The 22,448-nt window shown below is 44.7% G+C and overlaps 1 protein-coding gene and 1 long non-coding RNA gene across 7 annotated transcripts in view; one reads left to right on the forward strand and one right to left on the reverse strand.

The window, feature by feature from the left end:
• The window catches only part of COL19A1 (collagen type XIX alpha 1 chain), a 1,277,374-nt gene that overhangs the window by 42,902 nt on the left and 1,212,024 nt on the right, over positions 1–22,448 (forward strand). For all 6 annotated transcript variants that reach the window (XM_063916766.1, XM_063916758.1, XM_063916759.1 and 3 more), the window contains one exon: positions 5,518–5,642. In XM_063916766.1, coding sequence (XP_063772836.1) covers positions 5,540–5,642 — 103 coding nt within the window. In that variant the 5' untranslated portion in view covers positions 5,518–5,539. The remainder of the gene's footprint in view (positions 1–5,517; positions 5,643–22,448) is intronic.
• Positions 1–22,448, reverse strand: part of LOC134909657 (uncharacterized) — a 145,040-nt gene that overhangs the window by 14,126 nt on the left and 108,466 nt on the right. The window lies entirely within an intron of this gene.

Raw genomic sequence — 22,448 nt, forward strand, 5'->3', positions numbered from 1 at the left:
AATCAAGTAAGTGACAGCTGAGGTGCGGCACGGCTGGCAGGAGCGCAGCGCGCCATTGCTGCTCACACACACAGGCACTGCAGGGTGCAGGGCGTGGGGGGGCGCCCTGGGCAGCAAGAAAAATACCTCAAACTGGCTAAAAGGGGGCATAAGATGCCGCTGGCACAGCCCTACCCCCGCCAGTATAAATATTGTCATGGATACTGAGGGGCGGAGCTTCTTCCTCAGGCAGCCAGCACACTACTCAGCACCATTTTCTCTCTCTCCTCAGGCTGCAGAGAACATGCTGGTCCTCTCCTCCACTTCTGACAAGTACAGGGTGCTATAAAGGGGGGGCACAAAGTGATTGTGGTGCATTTGATAGTGTATATTACTATTTAAAAGCACTTTTGGGCTGTGGACATACTGTGTTCACAGGCAATACAGGAACTGGGTTTGTGAACTGGCTGCTCCTATTCTGTGTCCCTCTGACAGATTTTACTGTGGGTCTGTCCCCAAAATAAGTCCCAGTGTGTCTGTGAGTGTGGTGTACACGTGTGAGGCATGTCTGAGGAAGGGAGTTCCTCCCCGGAGGAAGCCATTTTAGGGACACAGAGTTGTAATGTGGTGGCCCTACCGGCACACCAAGAGCCTACATGGGTGAAAGAGCTACGTGACAGTATGCATCTGATTAACCATAGATTAGATAAGTCTAAGGCTGCATGCTGGAGAAAATCTGTGGAAGATGTGATTTTTCAGGATGCTGTTATTCCTTATGCGGGCGGCCCATCTGGGTCACATAAGAAACCATTTGCAAATGTTGTAAACACTGATACCGACACGGATTCTGATTCTTGTGTCGACAATAGTGAATCCAGAGAGAGAGATCATAAATTGGCAGAAAGTATACAATATATGATTGTGGCTATAAGGGACGTGTTGGAGTTTACAGAAAGCACTCCTGTACCTCAGGAGAAAGCTTATTTATGTAAGGAAAAGAAATCCAAAGTCACGTTCCCTCCTTCACATGAACTAAATGCTCTGTTTGAAGGGATGTGGGTGAATCCTGATAAAAAAAATTCGTATTCCCAAAAGGATTCACAGAGCTTATCCTTTCCCGGTTGAAGACAGGAAAAAATGGGAGTCACCCCCTGTGTTAGACAGTGCACTTTCCAGGTTGACAAAGAAGGTAATTCTCCCTGCTCCTGGCACGGCTTCTCTTAAAGAACCGGCAGACTGAAAAATGGAAACGACATTGAAATCCATTTATGTTACCAATGGTACACTGCTCAGGCCCACTATTGCCTGCGCATGGGTGAGTCGCGCTACTGAAAAATGGTCAGAAAGCGTGTCATCAGAAATTGACATGATTGATAAAGATGAGATACTCCTTAAGTTAGGGAATATCAAGGACGCTGCCGCCTACATGCTGGAAGCAGTGAAAGATATTGGACTCTTGAGTTCACAAGCCACTACCATGGCAGCATCGGCTAGGCGGGCATTGGGGATTCGCCAGTGGAACGCGGATGCAGATTCCAAAATAAACATGGAGGCTCTCCCATATAAAGATGAGGCCTTATTTGGCGATGGCCTGGATGCGTTAGTCCCGGCGGCTACCGCAGGTAAGTCAACATTTTTGCCCTCTGCGCCTGCACCGGCAAAAAAGACCTATCACCCGCAAATGCAGTCCTTTCGGCCCAATAAATACAAAAAGACGAGACGTTCCCCCTTCTTTGCAGGTAGGGGAAGGGGAAAGAAGCCCACACCGGCTCCAGGATCCTGAGAGCAGAAGTCTACCCCTTTTTCTGCCAAATCCCCAGCATGACGCTGGAACTCCCTTGCGGGAGGCCGCTCGGGTGGGGGTACGTCTCAAACTCTTCAGCCAGGTTTGGATTCTGTCTGACCTGGATCCCTGGGTGTTGCCAATAGTATCCCAGGGATACAAACTAGAATTTCAAGACATTCCCCCATGCCGATTTTTCAAATCGACCTTGCCTACTTCTCCGCCACAGAGAGAAGCAGTAACAGCGGCAATCCAAAAATTATGTCAAGACCAGGTTATAGTCACAACAAGGGCGGGGTTTTTATTCAAGCCTCTTTGTTGTTCCAAAGCCGGACGGCTCAGTCAGACTGATCCTAAATCTAAAAGAGCTGAATTTATTCCTGAAAAGGTTCAAGTTCAAGATGGAATCACTTCGGGCGGTGATTGCCAGTCTGGAGGAGGGGGACTACTTAGTGTCGGTGGACATAAAGAATGCTTACCTGCATGTTCACATTTATCCTCCTCACCAGGTTTATCGGAGATTAGCGATTCAGGATTGCCATTACCAATTCCAGACTTTACCTTTCGGTCTCTCCACGGCGCCGAGGGTATTCACCAAGGTGATGGCAGAGATGATGGTCCTCCTTCGTCAGAAAGGAGTCAATATAATCCCTTATCTCGACGACCTCCTGATAAAGGCGAGATCCAGGGAGCAGTTATTACAAAACATATCCTGTCAAATCTCCAACAACACGGGTGGATCATAAATTATCCAAAGTCACAGTTGGAACCGACGACAAGGTTGTCTTTCCTCGGGATGATTCTGGACACAGAAGTTCAGAGAGTATTTCTTCCACTGGAAAAGGCTCTGGAAATCCAGAAAATGGCAAAACAGATATTAAAACCATCAAGTGTGTCGATCCATCAGTGCATTCGGTTGTTGGGGAAGATGGTGGTGGCCTACGAGGCCATACAGTTTGGCAGGTTCCATGCCAGAGTATTCCAGTGGGACCTGTTGGACAAGTGGTCGGGGTCACACCTACACATGCACAGAAAGATAATCCTGTCGTCAAAAACCAGGATTTCACTCCTGTGGTGGTTGCACAGCTCTCACCTGCTAGAGGGACGCAGGTTCGGGATTCAGGACTGGGTCCTAGTAACCACAGATGCAAGTCTCCGAGGCTGGGGAGCAGTCTCTCAGGGAGAAAACTTCCAGGGACATTGGTCACGACAGGAAGCCTGCCTTCACATAAACGTTCTGGAGCTAAGAGCCATTTACAACGGCCTTCAACATGCGGTACATCTTCTTCAAGACCGTCCCGTGCAGATCCAGGCGGACAATGTAACAGCAGTCGCATACATAAACAGGCAGGGCGGAACAAAAAGTAGAACGGCAATGGCAGAGGAGACAAAAATCCTCCGCTGGACAGAAAAACATCTACAAGCTCTGTCGGCAATATTCATTCCGGGAGTAGACAACTGGGAAGCAGACTTCCTCAGCAGACACGATCTCCATCCAGGAGAGTGGGGCCTCCACCAAGAAGTCTTCACAGAGGTGACAAGACTTTGGGGAGTTCCTCAAATAGACATGATGGCGTCTCGTCTCAGCAAGAAGCTTCAGAGATACTGTGCCAAGTCGAGAGACCCTCAAGCAGTAGCAGTGGATGCACTGGTGACCCAGTGGGTGTTTCCGTCAGTGTATGTTTTCCCTCCACTTCCGCTGATCTCAAAAGTACTCAGGATCATAAGAAAGACAAGGGTTCGAGCAATCTTCATTTCCCCAGACTGGCCAAGAAGGGCTTGGTACCCAGATCTTCAGCAGTTACTCATAGGAGATCCTCGGCCTCTTCCTCCTCGAGAGGACCTGCTGCAGCAGGGGCCCTGTGTGTACCAAGACTTACTGCGGCTACGTTTGACGGCATGGCTGTTGAGCGCCGTATCCTAGCCAGGAAGGGTATTCCTAAGGAGGTCATCCCCACCCTTATTCAGGCCAGAAAGGGAGTAACGTCAAAACAATACCACCGTATTTGGAGAAAATATATGTTTTGGTGTGAATCCAAGAAAGCTCCTACGGAAGAGTTTCACTTAGGATGTTTTCTCCAATTTTTGCAGGATGGTGTGGAGACGGGCCTACGATTGGGATCAATCAAGGTCCAGATTTCGGCCTTGTCAGTGTTCTTCCAAAAAGAATTGGCCTCTCTTCCAGAGGTTCAGACATTCGTGAAAGGGGTTCTGCACATCCAGCCTCCATTCGTGCCTCCAGTGGCACCATGGGAACTTAACGTGGTATTGAAGTTCCTTCAATCGGATTGATTTGAGCCTCTACAAAAGATAGAGTTGAAGTTTCTCACTTGGAAAGTGGTGATGCTTTTGGCATTGGCATCCGCAAGGCTGGTGTCGGAATTGGGGGCCTTGTCTCGCAAGAGCCCTTACCTGATTTTCCATGAAGATAGGGCAGAGTTGTGAACTCGCCAACATTTTCTTCCAAAGGTAGTTTCTGCTTTTCACATAAACCAACCTATTGTGGTGCCAGTAGTTACTGACACATTCACTGATTCAAAGTCTCTAGATGTGGTTAGAGCTTTGAAAATCTATGTTGCTAGAACAGCTCGTATACGGAAAACAGAGGCTCTGTTTGTCCTGTATGATCACAACAAGATTGGCTGTTCTACTTCCAAGCAGACTATTGCACGTTGGATTAGAAATACGATTCAGCAAGCTCATACTATGGCTGGATTGCCGTTATCGACGTCGGTAAAGGCCCACTCCACTAGGAAGGTGGGCTCATCCTGGGCGGCTGCTCGGGGGGTCTCGGCATTACAACTTTGCCGAGCAGCTACTTGGTCTGGGTCAAACACATTTGCTAAGTTCTACAAGTTTGACACCTTGGCCGATGAGGACCTAAAGTTTGGTCAATCGGTGCTGCAGGGTCATCCGCACTCTCCCACCCGTACTGGAGCTTTGGTATAGACCCCATGGTCTTGATGTCGTCCCCAGCATCCTCTAGGATGTATGAGAAAATAGGATTTTGATAACCTACCGGTAAATCCTTTTCTCCTAGTCCATAGAGGATGATGGGCGCCTGTCCCAGTGCGTACTTTACCTGCAGTTTAGTTATTACAGTTACACAAGTTGTGTTAGCTTGGTTTCAGCATGTTGCTGCAATTAGTTCATGCCTGTCGGTGTGTGTTATGTTGAATGCCATGTGTGCGGCATGGTTGAGGGTGTGAGTTGGTAGATATCTCACCACTAGTTAAGTAATTCCTTTCCTCGAAATGTCAGTCTCCCTGGGCACAGTTCCTACAACTGAGGTCATAGAGGGGCATAGAGGGAGGAGCCAGTTCACACCCAATGAAAAGTCTTTGGAGTGCCCATGTCTCCTGCGGATCCCGTCTATACCCCATGGTCTTGATGTCTTCCCCAGCATCCTCTACGGATGTTTTTTGTTTTCTTCGTTGTCAATAAAAATGTAACATGAGTTGTAACACAAGTTGATTGAAAGCAATCCTATAATTGAATTGATATTTATGTCTATTAGACAACTACATTTTTGGTTTTATCATTTATATTAAATAAGTAATTTTAACCTTTCAAAAATGCATTGTAATTTAAAATAAATAAATAAGTATGTAATTCACTTTATAAAATATTCTAGTGTTATGTATTATATGTTCTCTTCTCTTGCATTAAAATAATCCTGTATGAGACATTTGCTTTTACAGATGTTGTACCATTAATTTTATAATACTAATGGGAACTCTTTTATTTACATACAGATTATTTTGGAAGCTGGGCCACATGATTGGTATAAAAATGAAGAACATTTTACCTTGGATCATTTGTGTTGCTATGGAAATTATGTTCCCTGTTTCATTTTCTATGGCAGTTACCAATAAAACAGGTAAGGGAAAAAAACATTTATTACTGTAGATCTGTGGGTTGGTACATTTTGAATGGCAAGCCTTGTGTAATTATTGTCATTTTCAGATTTATCAGTTCTAATTTGTAGAATATCTCTGGTGACTTACTCTATCAACCATCATATTTAGGGGCAGATGTATCAAACCTTGAGGGCAGAAGTACTAAGCCTTGAAGAGTGATAAAGTGGAGAGAGAGAAAATATCAACCAATCAGCTCCTGTCATTTTTCAAGCACAACCTGTAATATGACAGTTAGAAGCTGATTGGCTGGTACTTTATCTCTCTCCAATACTTGATACATTTCCCCCTTAGGGGTCTATTCATGAAGTAGTGAAATGTCTGGAGAAGTTGCCCATGACAACCAATCAGCCTTGAAGTAACATTTAGAATTTGCATACTATACAATTGTATAGAGCAGCTGATTGGTTGCCATGGGCAACTTCTCCACAGGCTTACTTCTCTAATAGTTTCACTCCTTCATGAATAGACCCCTTAGTCTGACATGGCGATAACTTAAAAACATTACCTATATTCCCTCATTTAAAAAAGTGCCTCTCTCGATGTGTCTAAATCTGAATGGTATTGTAAAATGATGGTCACTACTGGGAGTTGTAGAGGTGGGACTGCTGTACATTCCACAATTCCATTAGGTGAGCCACACCAACTGCCACCTCAGGCACTGCCAAACATCACCATCCGGGACTCACTGACAGTTGGTGTTGCTCCTTTATTTTGGACTGCACTGCAGCGCCACCCCTGGAGCAGAAACTGATGGCAACAGTACATTTTCACAGAGAAAACAATTTGCAGTTCCTTCCCCCTTTCCAGAAACCTAAATGTGTGTATTCTATTTGCCCTTTTATGCGCTGTCCACTAAAGTGCATTATCCAAGTGAATTCATAAAGAATAAAGTATGTATATATAATTATCCATTCATTAACTGAATGAAATGGCATTTTCTGCTGAATCTCTGGTTGGTACTTTGTGATACATCATCACTTATTTCAATGTTTGTCGTCTGGCTTGTTTTAGTAACATAGTATCTAAGGTTGAAAAAAGACAATTGTCCATCGAGTTCAACCTATTTGTGGTCTCCTATGCAGGAATATTTGGTCTAAAATTTTGACTGATGTTGATGTCAGTCGTTGCATTTTATCCCTCTTTTTATAGTAACTATAGTGCGTGATTATGCACCATAACCCTGGATATCCTTATCCATTAGGAATTTATCTAACCCATTCTTAAAGGTTTTGACTGAGTCCGCCATTACAACTCCCTCAAGCAGGGAATTCCAAACACGTATTGTCCTTACCGTGAAAAAGCCTTTACACTGTATTGTGCGGAATCTCCTCTCCTCTAACCTAAGCGAGTGTTCACGAGTCCTCTGTGTTGATCTAACCAAAAACAGGTCCCGCGCAAGGTCTGTGTATTATCCCCTTATATATTTGTAGGTGTTGATCATGTCCCCACTTAGTCTCCTCTTTTCCAGTGTAAACATGCCTAGTCTTGCAAGTCTTTACTCGTATTCCAGCGTCTACATGCCCTTAATTAGTTTGGTGTCCCGCCTCTGAACCTTTTCTAGCTCCAGGATATCCTTTTTGTAATATGGTGCCCAGAATTGTACACAGTATTCAAGGTGTGGCCTTACTAGTGATTTATATAACGGGAGAATAACATTCTCGTCCCTTGCATCAATTCCTCGTTTTATGCATGCTAATATCTTATTAGCCTTATTTGCTGCAATCCTACTTTGGGTACTGCTGCTTAGTTTGCTATCTATGAGAACACCTAAGTCCTTTTCCAGTACAGAATCCTCTAATTTTACCCCATTTAGTATGTAGGTGTTATTTTTGTTCTTGCTACCACAGTGCATTACCTTACACTTGTCTGTATTGATGCGCATTCTCAATTTGGCTGCCCTTCTAATTTAACTAAGTCGTTCTGAAGAGACTCAGCATCCTCCTCCATATTTATAGCCTTACAAAATTTGGTATCATCTGCAAAAATTGAAACCATGCTCTCTAGACCTTCTCTTAGGTTATTAATGAAAATATTGAACAACAGCAGTCCTAGTACCGAGCCTTGTGGCACACCACTTAGCACTTCCATCCAATTTGGAAAAGATCCATTAACCACAATGTGCTGCTCCCTATTATCTAACCAATTTTTGACCCAAGTGCATATTGTGCTCCCTAGCCCTAATTCTTGGAGCTTATAGATAAGTCGCATGTGTGGTACTGTGTCGAAAGCTTTGGCAAAGTCTAAAAAGAATACATCCACCTCCTTACCCCTGATCAAGGTTTGCACTTACTGTTTCATAAAAGCCAAGTAAGTTGGTTTGACAGGATCTTTCCTTCACAAATCCATATTGATTCCTTTTAATGACCTTATTGGCTTCAAGGAACTTCTGAATACTATCCCTTAGAATACCTTCCAATACTTTCCCCACTATAGATGTAAAACTAACTGGTCTATAATTATCCGGTTCAGATTTACTTCCCTTTTTGAATATCGGCACTACCTCCGCTATATGGCAGTCTTTGGGAACCATACCTGATATAACTGAATCTTTAAAGATAAAAAATAGCGGTTTTGCAAGTTCAGAGTGAAGCTCCATTAGAACCCCTGGGTGAATTCCTTTGTGACCTGGTGACTTATTTATCTTTAAATGTTTTAATCAGTCACAGACTACCTCCTCACCTAAATATTTTGGTGTTGTAGTACAAACTGTACAACTCATTCACACTGCCCTCTTTACACAGAGGACAGCTCAATATAATATTGATGATAGCCAAGATTTTTTTGTTTTGTGTTCTACAATAAGAAGTTTTTCTAGCAATAACCTAAAGAATCCAACATGTACCTTTCTGGTGCATGTCACTGAAGTGACAAACAATGACCAAGGAGGAAGGAGAGGCAGGTGCTGACAGGTGTTTTAATGTTTTAATCAGTCACAGACTACCTCCTCACCTACATTTTTTGGTGTTGTAGTACAAACTGTACAACTCATTCACACTGCCCTCTTTACACAGAGGACAGCTCAATATAATATTGATGATAGCCAAGATTTTTTTGTTTTGTGTTCTACAATAAGAAGTTTTTCTAGCAATAACCTAAAGAATCCAACATGTACCTTTCTGATGCATGTCACTGAAGTGACAAACAATGACCAAGGAGGAAGGAGAGGCAGGTGCTGACAGGTGTGTAAATGCTCACAAAGTGGGACATCATATGAACAAACTATAAAGTGAATTAACATGGGGAAGCAGATATAGGAGAGCAGACATAAAGTTACAGACAAATGAGGGAGCATGTATCTGGAAGAACACATGGGAAAGTACACACCAATAGCAAAGCACACATGTAAAATGTAGTAGAAAACACGAGAAAGGGACACATGGTGATATGAAGGAAAGGTCATTAAAAATCACTGGCACAAGGAAAAAAAAGAAGTTTAAAAGCATATAAATGATCTTGGGAACTGATATGAGCAGTAGCAGATTTTACCTATGGGCTACAGTACCACAGCTACCCCCAGGTAAAATCCGATAACCAGCTAAATATTAGTGAAGCCATATACAGTCTGTGACTGCACTGGCTTCACTGTGACTGGCAGTGACTTTCTATTGGAAGTCCTACCTGTCAGTCACAGACACACAAGGCTGTCCCATTGGGAGGAGTTTTCTTCCTCTAGGACTCTAGACCGGGCTGTGATAAGCAGAGAGCTAGCTTCCTGCAGGAAGCTACTCCATGCCTTTTGTGCTGCCCAATCTGGTTTCTATGGGCTGCAATCGTTGCTGTCCTTAGAAGAAAGAGATTTGCACTTGCACAGTCACACCACGTTGTCTGAACATGATCCATTGCGCAGGTGTCGGGACCAGGAGACTGACTGTCTCCTCTCTGGGCACTGGGGTAACAGCAGCAGCCCCCCTACCAAACATAAGTAGGAGCCACCACTGGATAATAAGGAACCATATAAGGGACATGGGGAGCAGATAAGCTATATACAGTATAGTGCATATAACAGACATTATGGAGATAAGCCCTATAGTAGAAATACATACACATGAAAGTGTTAGGGAACATATAAACTTGGGGAAACGAATAGGAGACACAGAGAAACAAATGAGGGCCAAATCAGTAAGGGAGGATAGTGTTAGGTTCCTGGTGCTCAGAACAAGGGAGATGTTATGAAGCGAGTCCAGAGCACCAGGACGTAATGCTGGGAAAGGGGAATGGAAAGGGAATAGCCCCTGGCGCCCTAACTCCGTTGTCTCGCCCGTGTGGTCAGAAATCCCCTGCGAGACTATGGTTGCTTGAGCCCATGGCAGCCGCGTTTGAAGGGCGGATTATGTCTGCCCAACTCCGATGCCCCCTCAGGTCTTAATGGGAGACAAAGGGAAATCCGAGACAGGGTGATAACAAGGGGCCCTCTGACTAAACAACCAGGCCAGGGGCTACAAGCTAACTGACTAAACCTGAGGTATGTGCGGTAACCCGCCAGGGAAAAGGACAACCAAAATCCACTAGTCCGTACTCCTACCCAGCACCGCTGGATACCAGAGTGGATCTGTGGGAGCGGAATCCTCCGCAAAAGCTCCGGAACACAAATAATAAAAGATAAATAATTAAGCGTCCCAAGCCGCAACACACGGCTACGCCGTGACTCACGAACACCACTGGATGTTCAAAGGTGCTCAGTCAGGACTCCAGGAACAGATGACGACTTCCGAGTACAGGACAACTGAGAACAGGAACGACTGGATACAGCAGGACTGGAAACACTTTCAGCAAACAGATTCAGCATTCAGGAAGCTCAGGAACTAGCAGGAACCAAGCTCAGAACTCAAGCAGACTGAAAACCCAGAAATATCACCAGCATCTGCGAACTGCAATCAGCCAGCATATAACAGAGAGGCCTAATTAATAATCCAGTGCAGCTGGCCTATTGCAGGACTCCAAGCTGACAAGATGCAATTAGCAGCCAGATGAGGCTGAACACATGGGAACAAGCTGCAATTGCACAGACTCACCAGCGGCAGCAGACAAGAGTAATCTAAAACAGAGCAATGGGAAATCCTGGCATGCAAGACAACTAAATAAACATAAAATAGAAATGAACCACTACCTGTGGTTCATAACAGTATCCCCTCCTTAAGGGTGAGCTCCGAGCACCCCATGACACCCACGGGGAACATAAACAGAAGTATAACATAAAATACATAACAAAAATGCAAAACAGGAATGAGCCACAGCCGTGGCTCATAACATTACCCCCCCCCTTGAGGAGGGGTCAAAAGACCCCAAAATTCAGACTATCCAGAACAAGGGATACAAAAAAAAAAAAAAAACCTGACACACTGGTCTAACAGACAAGAAAACAAAAACAAGCTGTAGCAACAACTTGTAACAGTGCCCTCCCCCTAACGGTGGCCACAGGACACAAGACAAGGAGAAAAAAAAAATCTCTTTTTTTTTTTAAATCAAGGCAAGAGTCAAAAAATTATTTCTTTTTCTTCTTCTTCTTTTTACAAAGCTCTTTAGGTCTGACCAAGGTAATTCCCCAAACATTGTCTGAACTGATGGTACCACCCAGCAAGGCTGCGTTCAAATCAGAGACAGGTTTCTTACCCTTGGGAGCTGAACTTTCTGGTAAAGTACTATTATTAGAAGAAGAAGAAGTCAAAAAAGCACATCCTGCAGTCAAAACATCGGGCTGGGACTCTTGTGCAGAGTTTACAGTATTTGGTGGACTCTCAGCAGACAAGACGGGTGACTTAGAGGAACCTGAACCAATTTCTTTGGAACCGTATCTTTTAACAATTGCATCACAGAATGCTAGGGGATCCTGAAGAATGGGATCTTCAGCTTTCATTAGGCTGGTTGCCCACTCAGAAGGCTCTCCTCTAAAAGAATAAATCAGATAGAGCCCAAGGTTTTCTGAAGTGATGCCCAGAAATGGTCTAGACAACATAATAGTGTAATAGTGTTTGAAAAGCGCCAGAAATTGTGCGAAGTCCCCATCAAAGGTTATGGATGTTGAGATATCAGAGTCAGGATCTGTTTCCTTCTCATCTGACTGACTGGAGTGCTTTGCTAGGACCTGGTCACTATTGACCTTACTCGAGGCTGAGACTCTCTGAACCCCACCCGGGGCTGAGACTTTCTGAACCCCACCCGGGGCAGTGACTTTCTGAACCCCACCCGGGGCAGTGACTTTCTGAACCCCACCCGGGGCAGTGACTTTCTGAACCCCACCCGGGGCAGTGACTTTCTGAACCCCACCCGGGGCAGTGACTTCCGGGAACCCCGCTGGGGCAGTGGCCTCCGGGGACCCCGCTGGGACAGTGGCCTGCGAGAACCCCGCTGGGGCAGTGGCCTCCGAGAACCCCGCTGGGGCCAGCACCTCGGATTCTTTTACTGGGACCGGGCCGTTGGCCTCCCTGACTGGGATCGGGCCATCGGCCTCCCTCTCTGAGTCGATAATTATCGAAAGTTCTCCCGGGACTATGACTTCCGGGACTTTTGCTAAAGCAATAACGTTCAGATCCTCCACTAATGCTATGCTTCTTAAGTTCTTTCCTGGGGAAGCGACTTCTAGACCCTTCTTTGGGGCTGCGTCTCTCGAGACCCCACTTGGGGATATTACTTCAAAGATCCCTTCTGGGGTTTTGCTTCTCGAGTTCCCCTCAAGAACTATGGTTTTAGAGACCCTTTCTAGGGTTGCGCTTTTCAAGTCCCTACCTCGGGTAACAGCTTCTGAGACCCCTTCCGATATGGACACCTGAACTATAATATTTGATGTTCCTCTATAAGCTAGGGCATCAGGTACGGCTCCAGCACTCTGGGCATCGGGTACCGCTCCAGCACTCTGGGCATCGGGTACCGCTCCAGCACTCTGGGCATCGGGTACCGCTCCAGCACTCTGGGCATCAGGTACCGCTCCAGCACTCTGGGCATCAGGTACCGCTCCAGCACTCTGGGCATCGGGTACCGCTCCAGCACTCTGGGCATCGGGTACCGCTCCAGCACTCTGGGCATCGGGTACCGCTCCAGCACTCTGGGCATCGGGTACCGCTCCAGGACCCTGGGCTACGGGCACCACTCCAGCACTCTGGGCATCGGGCACCACTCCTGGACCCTGGGCTACGGGCACCACTCCAGGACCCTGGGCTACGGGCACCACTCCAGGACCCTGGGCTACGGGCACCACTCCAGGACCCTGGGCTACGGGCACCACTCCAGGACCCTGGGCTACGGGCACCACTCCAGGACCCTGGGCTACGGGCACCACTCCAGGACCCTGGGCATCGGGCACCACTCCAGGAACCTGGGCATCGGGCACCACTCCAGGAACCTGGGCATCGGGCACCACTCCAGGAACCTGGGCATCGGGCACCACTCCAGGAACCTGGGCATCGGGCACCACTCCAGGAACCTGGGCATCAGGCACCACTCCAGGAACCTGGGCATCAGGCACCACTCCAGGAACCTGGGCATCAGGCACCACTCCAGGAACCTGGGCATCAGGCATCACTCCAGGGACTTGCAACTCCGCTTCCACAGGAACCTCAAGAGAGGAGAGAAACATTCTCTTTTGATTCCTGAATCTATAATGGGGCTCCCTTGCCCAAGGACCCCAATTATAGGACAGAGAGCTTTTTTGTGTGGGTTGTGTGACAAGTGCCTCTGCCACAGTAGAGACAGGAGTAGGTCTTGTATCATGACTCAACTTGGCCAGAGGGCAAGACTCGTCACCACACTTTGGCTTGCGCAACTCACAGGTCTGCAGATAATGGCCTAAACCCCCACAATATAGGCATAAGTTTAAGTTTCTGTGACGCAGACGCTCCTCTTCTGAGAGCCTGGGCCGCAGAAAACTTTTAAACCTTTTCTCTTCAATTAGACCAGAGGATTCTCTTGTCACCATACTGTGAGCAAGAGTCTCTTTAGAGATAGATGTACTCTCAACGACTTCTGGCAAAATGAGCAAGATTTTAGTCAGAAGGTTTTGCAGTTGCTTTAGGGATTGCTGCAAAACTTCTAGTCGCTCTGGTCTCAAAGCACTGAATACAGAGTTCAGAGCTGCGAGAGATGCCTGCAGGGCTTGCATAGTAGACATAGGAGGATTTAAAACTAGACGAGACAAGACAAGGCAAGACAAGGCAAGACAAGGCAAGGCAAGGCAAGACAAGGCAAGGCAAGACTAAATTTTGCTAAACAAAACAAGACTTTTTTTTTTTTTTTAAACACCGGACTGGATTCTAAACACCGGACTGGATTCTAAACACCGGACTGGATTCTAAACACCAGACTGGATTCTAAACACCGGACTGGATTCTAAACACCGGACTGGATTCTAAACACCAGACTGGATTCTAAACACCGGACTGGATTCTAGACTAGACACTGGACTGGGCCAAAAAAGAAAAAAAAAGTTTTATTTCTTTTTTGTGGTATGGCTGGTGATAATGTTAGGTTCCTGGTGCTCAGAACAAGGGAGATGTTATGAAGCGAGTCCAGAGCACCAGGACGTAATGCTGGGAAAGGGGAATGGAAAGGGAATAGCCCCTGGCGCCCTAACTCCGTTGTCTCGCCCGTGTGGTCAGAAATCCCCTGCGAGACTATGGTTGCTTGAGCCCATGGCAGCCGCGTTTGAAGGGCGGATTATGTCTGCCCAACTCCGATGCCCCCTCAGGTCTTAATGGGAGACAAAGGGAAATCCGAGACAGGGTGATAACAAGGGGCCCTCTGACTAAACAACCAGGCCAGGGGCTACAAGCTAACTGACTAAACCTGAGGTATGTGCGGTAACCCGCCAGGGAAAAGGACAACCAAAATCCACTAGTCCGTACTCCTACCCAGCACCGCTGGATACCAGAGTGGATCTGTGGGAGCGGAATCCTCCGCAAAAGCTCCGGAACACAAATAATAAAAGATAAATAATTAAGCGGCCCAAGCCGCAACACACGGCTACGCCGTGACTCACGAACACCACTGGATGTTCAAAGGTGCTCAGTCAGGACTCCAGGAACAGATGACGACTTCCGAGTACAGGACAACTGAGAACAGGAACGACCGGATACAGCAGGACTGGAAACACTTTCAGCAAACAGATTCAGCATTCAGGAAGCTCAGGAACTAGCAGGAACCAAGCTCAGAACTCAAGCAGACTGAAAACCCAGAAATATCACCAGCATCTGCGAACTGCAATCAGCCAGCATATAACAGAGAGGCCTAATTAATAATCCAGTGCAGCTGGCCTATTGCAGGACTCCAAGCTGACAAGATGCAATTAGCAGCCAGATGAGGCTGAACACATGGGAACAAGCTGCAATTGCACAGACTCACCAGCGGCAGCAGACAAGAGTAATCTAAAACAGAGCAATGGGAAATCCTGGCATGCAAGACAACTAAATAAACATAAAATAGAAATGAACCACTACCTGTGGTTCATAACAGTATCCCCTCCTTAAGGGTGAGCTCCGAGCACCCCATGACACCCACGGGGAACATAAACAGAAGTATAACATAAAATACATAACAAAAATGCAAAACAGGAATGAGCCACAGCCGTGGCTCATAACAGATAGATACAGATAATAAAAAGACATGAGACAGAAGTGATACATTCTTAAAAGGAGACAAGTAAGAAATATAAGTAACAAAATTCTATTTTTTATTTTGTTTATGTATGCCACTCCTGTTTTATTTATTTGTTTTTTTTTTTTTTACACCTTTCCTAGAACCAAACGAGGACTATTGTTTATTGATATAACTAGAATAGAAATGTATGTTCGACAAAGTTGGTAGCATTTTTATTTTTTAAGCAGTTATCACTGAATACCACATAAATGGGGGGTAATTCAGACCTGATCACTATGCTGAATTTTCTCACAGCCTGCGATCAGGTCCGAACTGCACATGCATATGAACCGCAATGCGCAGGCGTGACGGACCGCAGCAATGGGGTCAATGCATGGCGACGGTATGGTGCGAAAAAAGCGATCGCCCAGACAATCGCAAGGTGACTGACAGGAACAGGGTGTTTGTGGGTGGCAACTGACCGTTTTCAGGGAGTGTCTGGAAAAACGCAGGCGTGTCCAAGATTTGGAAGGGAGGTGTCTGATGTCAATTCCGGTCCTGGACAGGCTGAAGTGATTGCAGCGGCTAAGTAAGTCCTGAGCTGTGCTGAGACTGCACAAAATCAGTTTGTGCAGCTTTGCTACACATGCGTTCGCACACCTGCACAGCTAAAATACACTCCCCCTGTGGGCGGTGACTATCTGACCGCAGGGCTGCAAAAATCGCTGCCCAGTGATCAGGTCTGAATTAGGCCCATTATCTGTAGCGGTGCGTTGTGGACTACATGATAACCAGCTAAATTGCATGGATTATCCTGAAGTGGATAAGAATTCTTAAAGAGTTGAACGGTAGAAATATAACCATTATGCTATGTTTTTCTGTAAAGGAAACTAGCTACAAACGCGAGGACCATCCTATAAATGATTAGCCATGCTTTTGCTTCTATGGATTCATTTCTCCTTATGTTCTGATAATAAACAAATCCTAAAGCATGCTGCTGTGGACATATCTCAAGCAATAGGGGTATAAAAAATAATTGAATAACGATATTATATTGGAATGTGTTCTAAAATGTCAAAATGACCATATATTCTGCTTGTCTAACCTACCAGAGAATTCATATCCACATGAAGCATTTTTCTCTTTTTATGTGACTAATAATCCAGTATGCCATGATGGATTAACATTCAGGGCGTCTGTGGATAACAAGCTGAATATGAATGAACTGTGCCAAGCAGCTGCTGTCAGGGCGTTGTAGTGCTATGATGCAATAAACACGGAAAAGACTGCTGGGAGGAAAATAATTATACTGCTTTAGTGCTATTACCTAGTAGGATATTGAGGAGATAAGCAAAGCACTAATATAAACATGGATATGAAATTCTTATTTATGTAAAAGTAAGGAAAGTAAAATAATACAATATTTATTATTTATACTGGGACATATAAATAATTGTATGTTTCTTTTATTAATCAACAGTTATACTTGTAACACACACATACATATAACACGCACACATATGACACAGTGATTTACAGATAATATTTAGTCCCTGCCGGTCCCCTGTACTCAGCAGTCTGATGAAAGGTAAATCTTGATGCTTCTCGCATTCATCTTGTCAATAAGCTTCTATTGACTCTGACCAGGGCCTCCATCAGGGGGGTACAAGAGATACATATGTAAGGGGCAGGGAGTGTTTTGGTTGCCTGCTGGTGTCTGATTTTTTTTCTTTTCCTGGATTTATTCAAACTCTGTGCTACCTCCGGACTTTAGTGACAGGCATCCAATCTTATTTGCTGCTAGCCTACCTGTCTAGCTTTAAGTCACTGCTGTAGGATGTACCCTAGTCAGTGCGGGCAGCCACCTCAAAACATACTCCCTCTTCCCTCCATGCCAAAAAGCTATATCTGCAGTTCCCTGGGGTATAGGGTTACCATGACATTTTTATTTATATATAACTAGCTGTTCTACCCGTTCTTTGCACGGGAGCAGTAGTGCAAGTAGATATTTTTTCTTAGTGGTACTGATAGTAAAAAAAATGGGTGTGGTCGCGTATCATGAGGGGGCATGGTCACACAAAATTAGGGGAGTTTGTACATGACAATAGGGGCATGGCCACATTATGCCACACACCGTAATGCCCCTTACACATTATGCCAAACACCGTAATGCCCTTTACACATTAGGCCACACACCGTAATGCTTATTACACATTATGCCACACACTGTAATGCTTATTTCACATTATGCCAAACACCGTAATGCCCATTCCACATTATGCTAGACAGCGTAACACCCATTACACATTATTCCACACACCTTAATGCCAAACATATTATACCACACACCGTAATGCCTATAACATATTATGCCACACAGTTTTGCCACCGACACCATTTTATGACCAACACAAATATGCCCCTTATAAATTATGCCACAGCGGTGGGCTGGTGGTACTGCACCATATTTATTAATGGTACTCTGTACCACCCTACTTTCAGCACTACATGGGAGTTTCTGATTTTCCCAGTTGTAAATATAAATGAGTGTTAATAATTTGGTAAATCTATGGAGATGTATATTTGAGACATCTTAATGTAAGTAAATATTAATCCATGGTTCTTGGCATTACCCGAGGAGCACCCATAGCAGATACAGTAAAAAGTGACAAGACTATTTTTGTAGTTTATGAAATTCTACACACTGGAAGTGCAATCCAAATTTTGATCCGATTGTCCATTTGGACGCCTTCGTTCATGCAACGCAAGCCACGCATCGGTAATGACATCATTATGAAAAGTCCCTTTTCATCCCTTTACAGGAGGTTTATTAAAATTCTAATTACGTCGTTTTCCTATTTCCCACCCACAGAATACCTATGTTAAATTTCACCTTCCTAACATATCGGGTAGTAAAAGAACTAGTGATGAGTCGGTGAGTGAGTGAATGAGGGCTTTCACACACACACATATATATATATATATATATATATATATATATATATAGTATTTTATTATGGCAATAATGTGTATTGGAGAATAGTTTCCATAACATTCCCTAAGTGGTTGATCTGACTTGATGTATCTCTAATTGGCCAATGTCTGTGAGAAGTAACATCAACGTTTCAGTCTTACATCTGTACCTTTGTCAAAGGTCCAGATGTAGGACCGAAACATTGATGTTACTTGTCACTTGTCCATGATGGATTGAATAAACAGTTGATTAACGAAGACTGATGTGTGCATTCCTGGTTTTTTCTTTACCTATTCCATAGATTTTGCAAATATTTGCAACATACATACATTTTTGGAGAGCTTTTATAATAGGATCAGCAAAATAATTACACTAAGTTATTTCTTCTAGGAAAAAAAATAAAATAAATGGTACTCCTGAAATATGTAATAATTTGACAATGCTTTTCGGCTGTGATTTACACGGTATATATATATATATATATATATATATATATACAAAGGTAGTGTCCACACTCACGTGTTGCATATAAACTTGCTGGGGTGGCATCCAGATAGATGAGAAAGAAATCCCATTCTAACACAAATCCAAGAAAAAGCAATAGCACTCACCAGTCTTCAAAGCAATAAAGAGTTTTTAATCAGACCATCAGTGCAAGGATAAGATCAACGTTTCGGTCTATATGTACTGAAAGGATTACCCTTATATACCCTATATAGATTCACCCACCAATTTATCAAAGCAACACCCCCACACCCCATACAGAGATTATAATGATAATAAACATATCTCACATACATATAAGATGTATAAAAAACAACTATCAAAGCACCAGTCATCACGCTACCTAATTCCAGTCATGACTACAGGCACCGATCGTGTGTGTACCACTGAAAATACATTCATAATCAAAATACTCCGGCGTGCGTTCCACAGGCGTCCTCACTTCCTGTAGATGGAGCGCATCAGCTGACCGGAAGTCAGGCGCTACCATAGCAACAAAACGCCGAAACCAGATAGCGCTGAATCCGACACAGCCTCATGTTTATTAAGAGCGCAAGTTCCCGCAGAGGTCAAATAGTCCTAGCATTAATTAATATTATCCTAACCACTCATAATATAGATCATAGAATTCAAATAATCAATCCGTCAACCGGAAGTGACACGTTGCTATAGCAACTTTACCGGCATATAAAGAATATATCAAGAGTCAGGACTGGATAGGCAGGGTGATATTAGTATCAGGGGAAGCTATATAGTTATACATGTGTACATATATTAATGCACATGTATACACATAAGCACACATATGCATCCACATGCACACATAGACAACCCGCAGGACTGGATTAGGCACACAATAATACCTATAGGAAAATTCTAAAAGAAAAGAAGTGTTCCATATACAAAACACACATATATTCAAATTATTGTAAGAAGAGAAAACGACCATATCTAGGAATACATAAAAAAAGAATAATAGTAAACCACAGATGAGCCACCATCACAGGCAAAAAATAAAACAAAAAGTATGTAAAAAATGTAAAAAATGAAAAAAAAAAAAATGGAAAAAATATATTATATTGGAGTAAGAGTCACAGTTCATTCTAGAAAAATGCCGTAATGAATACCATCATTGAGGCCACGAGGTCTTATGGTGTCTAGGCGATGTATCCAGGCCGCCTCACGTTTCAGCAAGAGCTTTGCCCGATCTCCACCCCTTCTCAGTGGTGCTACTCTGTCAATCACCATACTCTTCAGAGTAGCAAGAGGGTGACGGGCCTCGTAGAAATGTCTGGCCACCGGTTTATCTGATTTGCCATTGGTCAGGGCTTCTCTGACAGACAGTCGATGGTTTGCCATCCTTTCACGAAATGGGCGAATTGTTTTGCCCACATAGACTAAGGAGCAAGGACATGTCAAAATGTAGACAACAAAATCAGAAGTGCAGCTCAGCCTGTGACGGATAAATATTTTGGCACCAGTATGCGGATGGTGAAAATACTCTACACTTGTCATACTCCGGCAAGTGGTGTAATTCGTGCATCTATAGCATCCCATTTTCTTAGGTGCCAACCACATATCCGAAGTGGAACCCATTGGTCTATCTGGCTGCATTAAAATATCCTTCAAATTGCGTGCCAGTCTAAAGCTCAATAGAGGTCTATTGGGCAGTCTCTTTGTTAATGATGGATCTGTTTTGACCATTTGCCAATGTTTGTTGACCACTCTTCGTATGACAGGTCCCGCTGAATTAAAAGTAGTCGAGACAACAAAAGGGTTTTTCTCAATTGCCTTCTTCGGTGAGTGCCCTGCATGTATTTTCTTTGCCTTCTCAAGACAGTTCATGATGGTACGGTCATCATAGCCCCTGGCCTTAAATCTATTTCTCATATCCTCCAACTGTATAATAGTTGTATTCGGATCCGAGTTATTTCGAAGGACCCTCATGAATTGGGAAATAGGTAAATTACATTTTAATGATCCTGTATGGTGGCTATCAAAAGATAATAATGTATTCCTATCGGTCATTTTCCTAAACAGTTTGTAACCATAGCCTGACTCAGTGGTATAGACGTTTACATCCAGGAAATCAATAGATTCCCTATCAAAGTGCATAGTGAGCCTAATCGGTGAGTCAAGTAAATTAAGATATTCAAACATCTCAAGGAGGGATTCTTCAGTGTTATTCCATATCAAGAAAATATCATCAATAAATCGCCGGTAGAAGGCGATACTATCTCCAAACAGCGGGAAGATGTTTTCATTCTCATATTCATCCATATATAGGTTAGCATAAGAAGGGGTGATATTACTCCCCATAGCTGTACCTGTTAGGCGCCGAGGGTCCGCCCGTCAGTGCGGCCCGGCGCCTAGCAACTAGGGACGCCGCAGGCAGACAGCTGCCGGCTCCCTAGCAACGCTAGACGCCGGGCGCACGGAGCCGCTCAGACCCTAGCAACGGGGACGCCACGGTCAGACCGCGTTCCCCGTTGCTGGGTCTTAATTAATCAGTGCTTGTGTATTCTGGCCGTGCAGCATGCAGCTGCACGGCATCATTATGTGATTACCCTGTCTGGATCATGATTGGAGGGCTCCCAAATTTAAGCACTCTCAGGACTTCTCACAGACGCCGGTGATAGCTTCCTGTTTGCTGTGTCTGTTACAGAGAGTTTCCAGTCCTGCTCAACCCGGTTGTTCCTGTCCTCAGTGATCCAGTACTCGGAATTTGTCATCTATTCCTGGAGTCCAACCGAGCACCTTTAACATCCTGTGGTGTTCGTGAGTCGCGGCGTAGCCGTGTGTTGCGGCTTGACCGCTACTATTTATTATTTCGTTTATTGTGTTCTGGAGCTTTTGCGGAGGATTCCGCTCCCACAAATCCACTCTGGTATCCAGCGGTGCTGGATAGGAGTAACGGATCAGTGGATCTTTGGTTGTCCTTTTCCCTGGCGGTTTGTCCGCACATACTTTTGGTTTAAGTTAGATAGCTTGTAACCCCTGGCCTGGTTGCTTAGTCAGAGGGCCCCTTGTTATCACCCTGTCTCGGATTTCCCTTTGTCTCCCATTAAGACCTGAGGGGGCATCGGGGTTGGGCAGACATAATCCACCCTTCGAACGCGGCTGCCATGGGCTCAAGCAACCATAGTCTCGCAGGGGATTTCTGATAACACGGGCGAGACAACGGAGTTAGGGCGCCAGGGGTTACTAGGCTTTCCTGCTCCCGTACCAGTATATCCTTCCAGTACTCAGACCTCTGCCATAAAGATCTCCTCTGGTCTGGAGTACGGGAATCATAACATTATCACCGGCCATAACTAAAATTTAAAATTAAACAGGAGTTAATTTTTTCCCTTATTCTGTTGGGAGATTTGTCAGCCTCATGAATCCCTCTGGTGTTGGGCCAAATCCTGGCCAGCTTTTAGTTAGCCAGATTCAAGAGCTTACTCAGATGGTTCAAGATCTGTCCCTTCGGGTGAGGTCACAGGAAGATCTGTTACGGACTTCCCCGAGGGTCATTCCTGAACCAAAAATGCATCTGCCTGACCGTTTTTCTGGGGATAGAAAGCAGTTTTTTAATTTTAAAGAGTCTTGTAAACTGTATTTTCGTTTAAGACCAGTCTCCTCAGGTACGGAATCTCAGCGGGTAGGAATTATTATTTCTTTGCTACAGGGGGATCCTCAGACCTGGGCTTTTGGCTTAAAGACAGACGATCCGGCTTTATTG

Source organism: Pseudophryne corroboree, chromosome 4 (assembly GCF_028390025.1).
Source record: "Pseudophryne corroboree isolate aPseCor3 chromosome 4, aPseCor3.hap2, whole genome shotgun sequence".
Lineage (NCBI taxonomy): Eukaryota > Metazoa > Chordata > Amphibia > Anura > Myobatrachidae > Pseudophryne > Pseudophryne corroboree.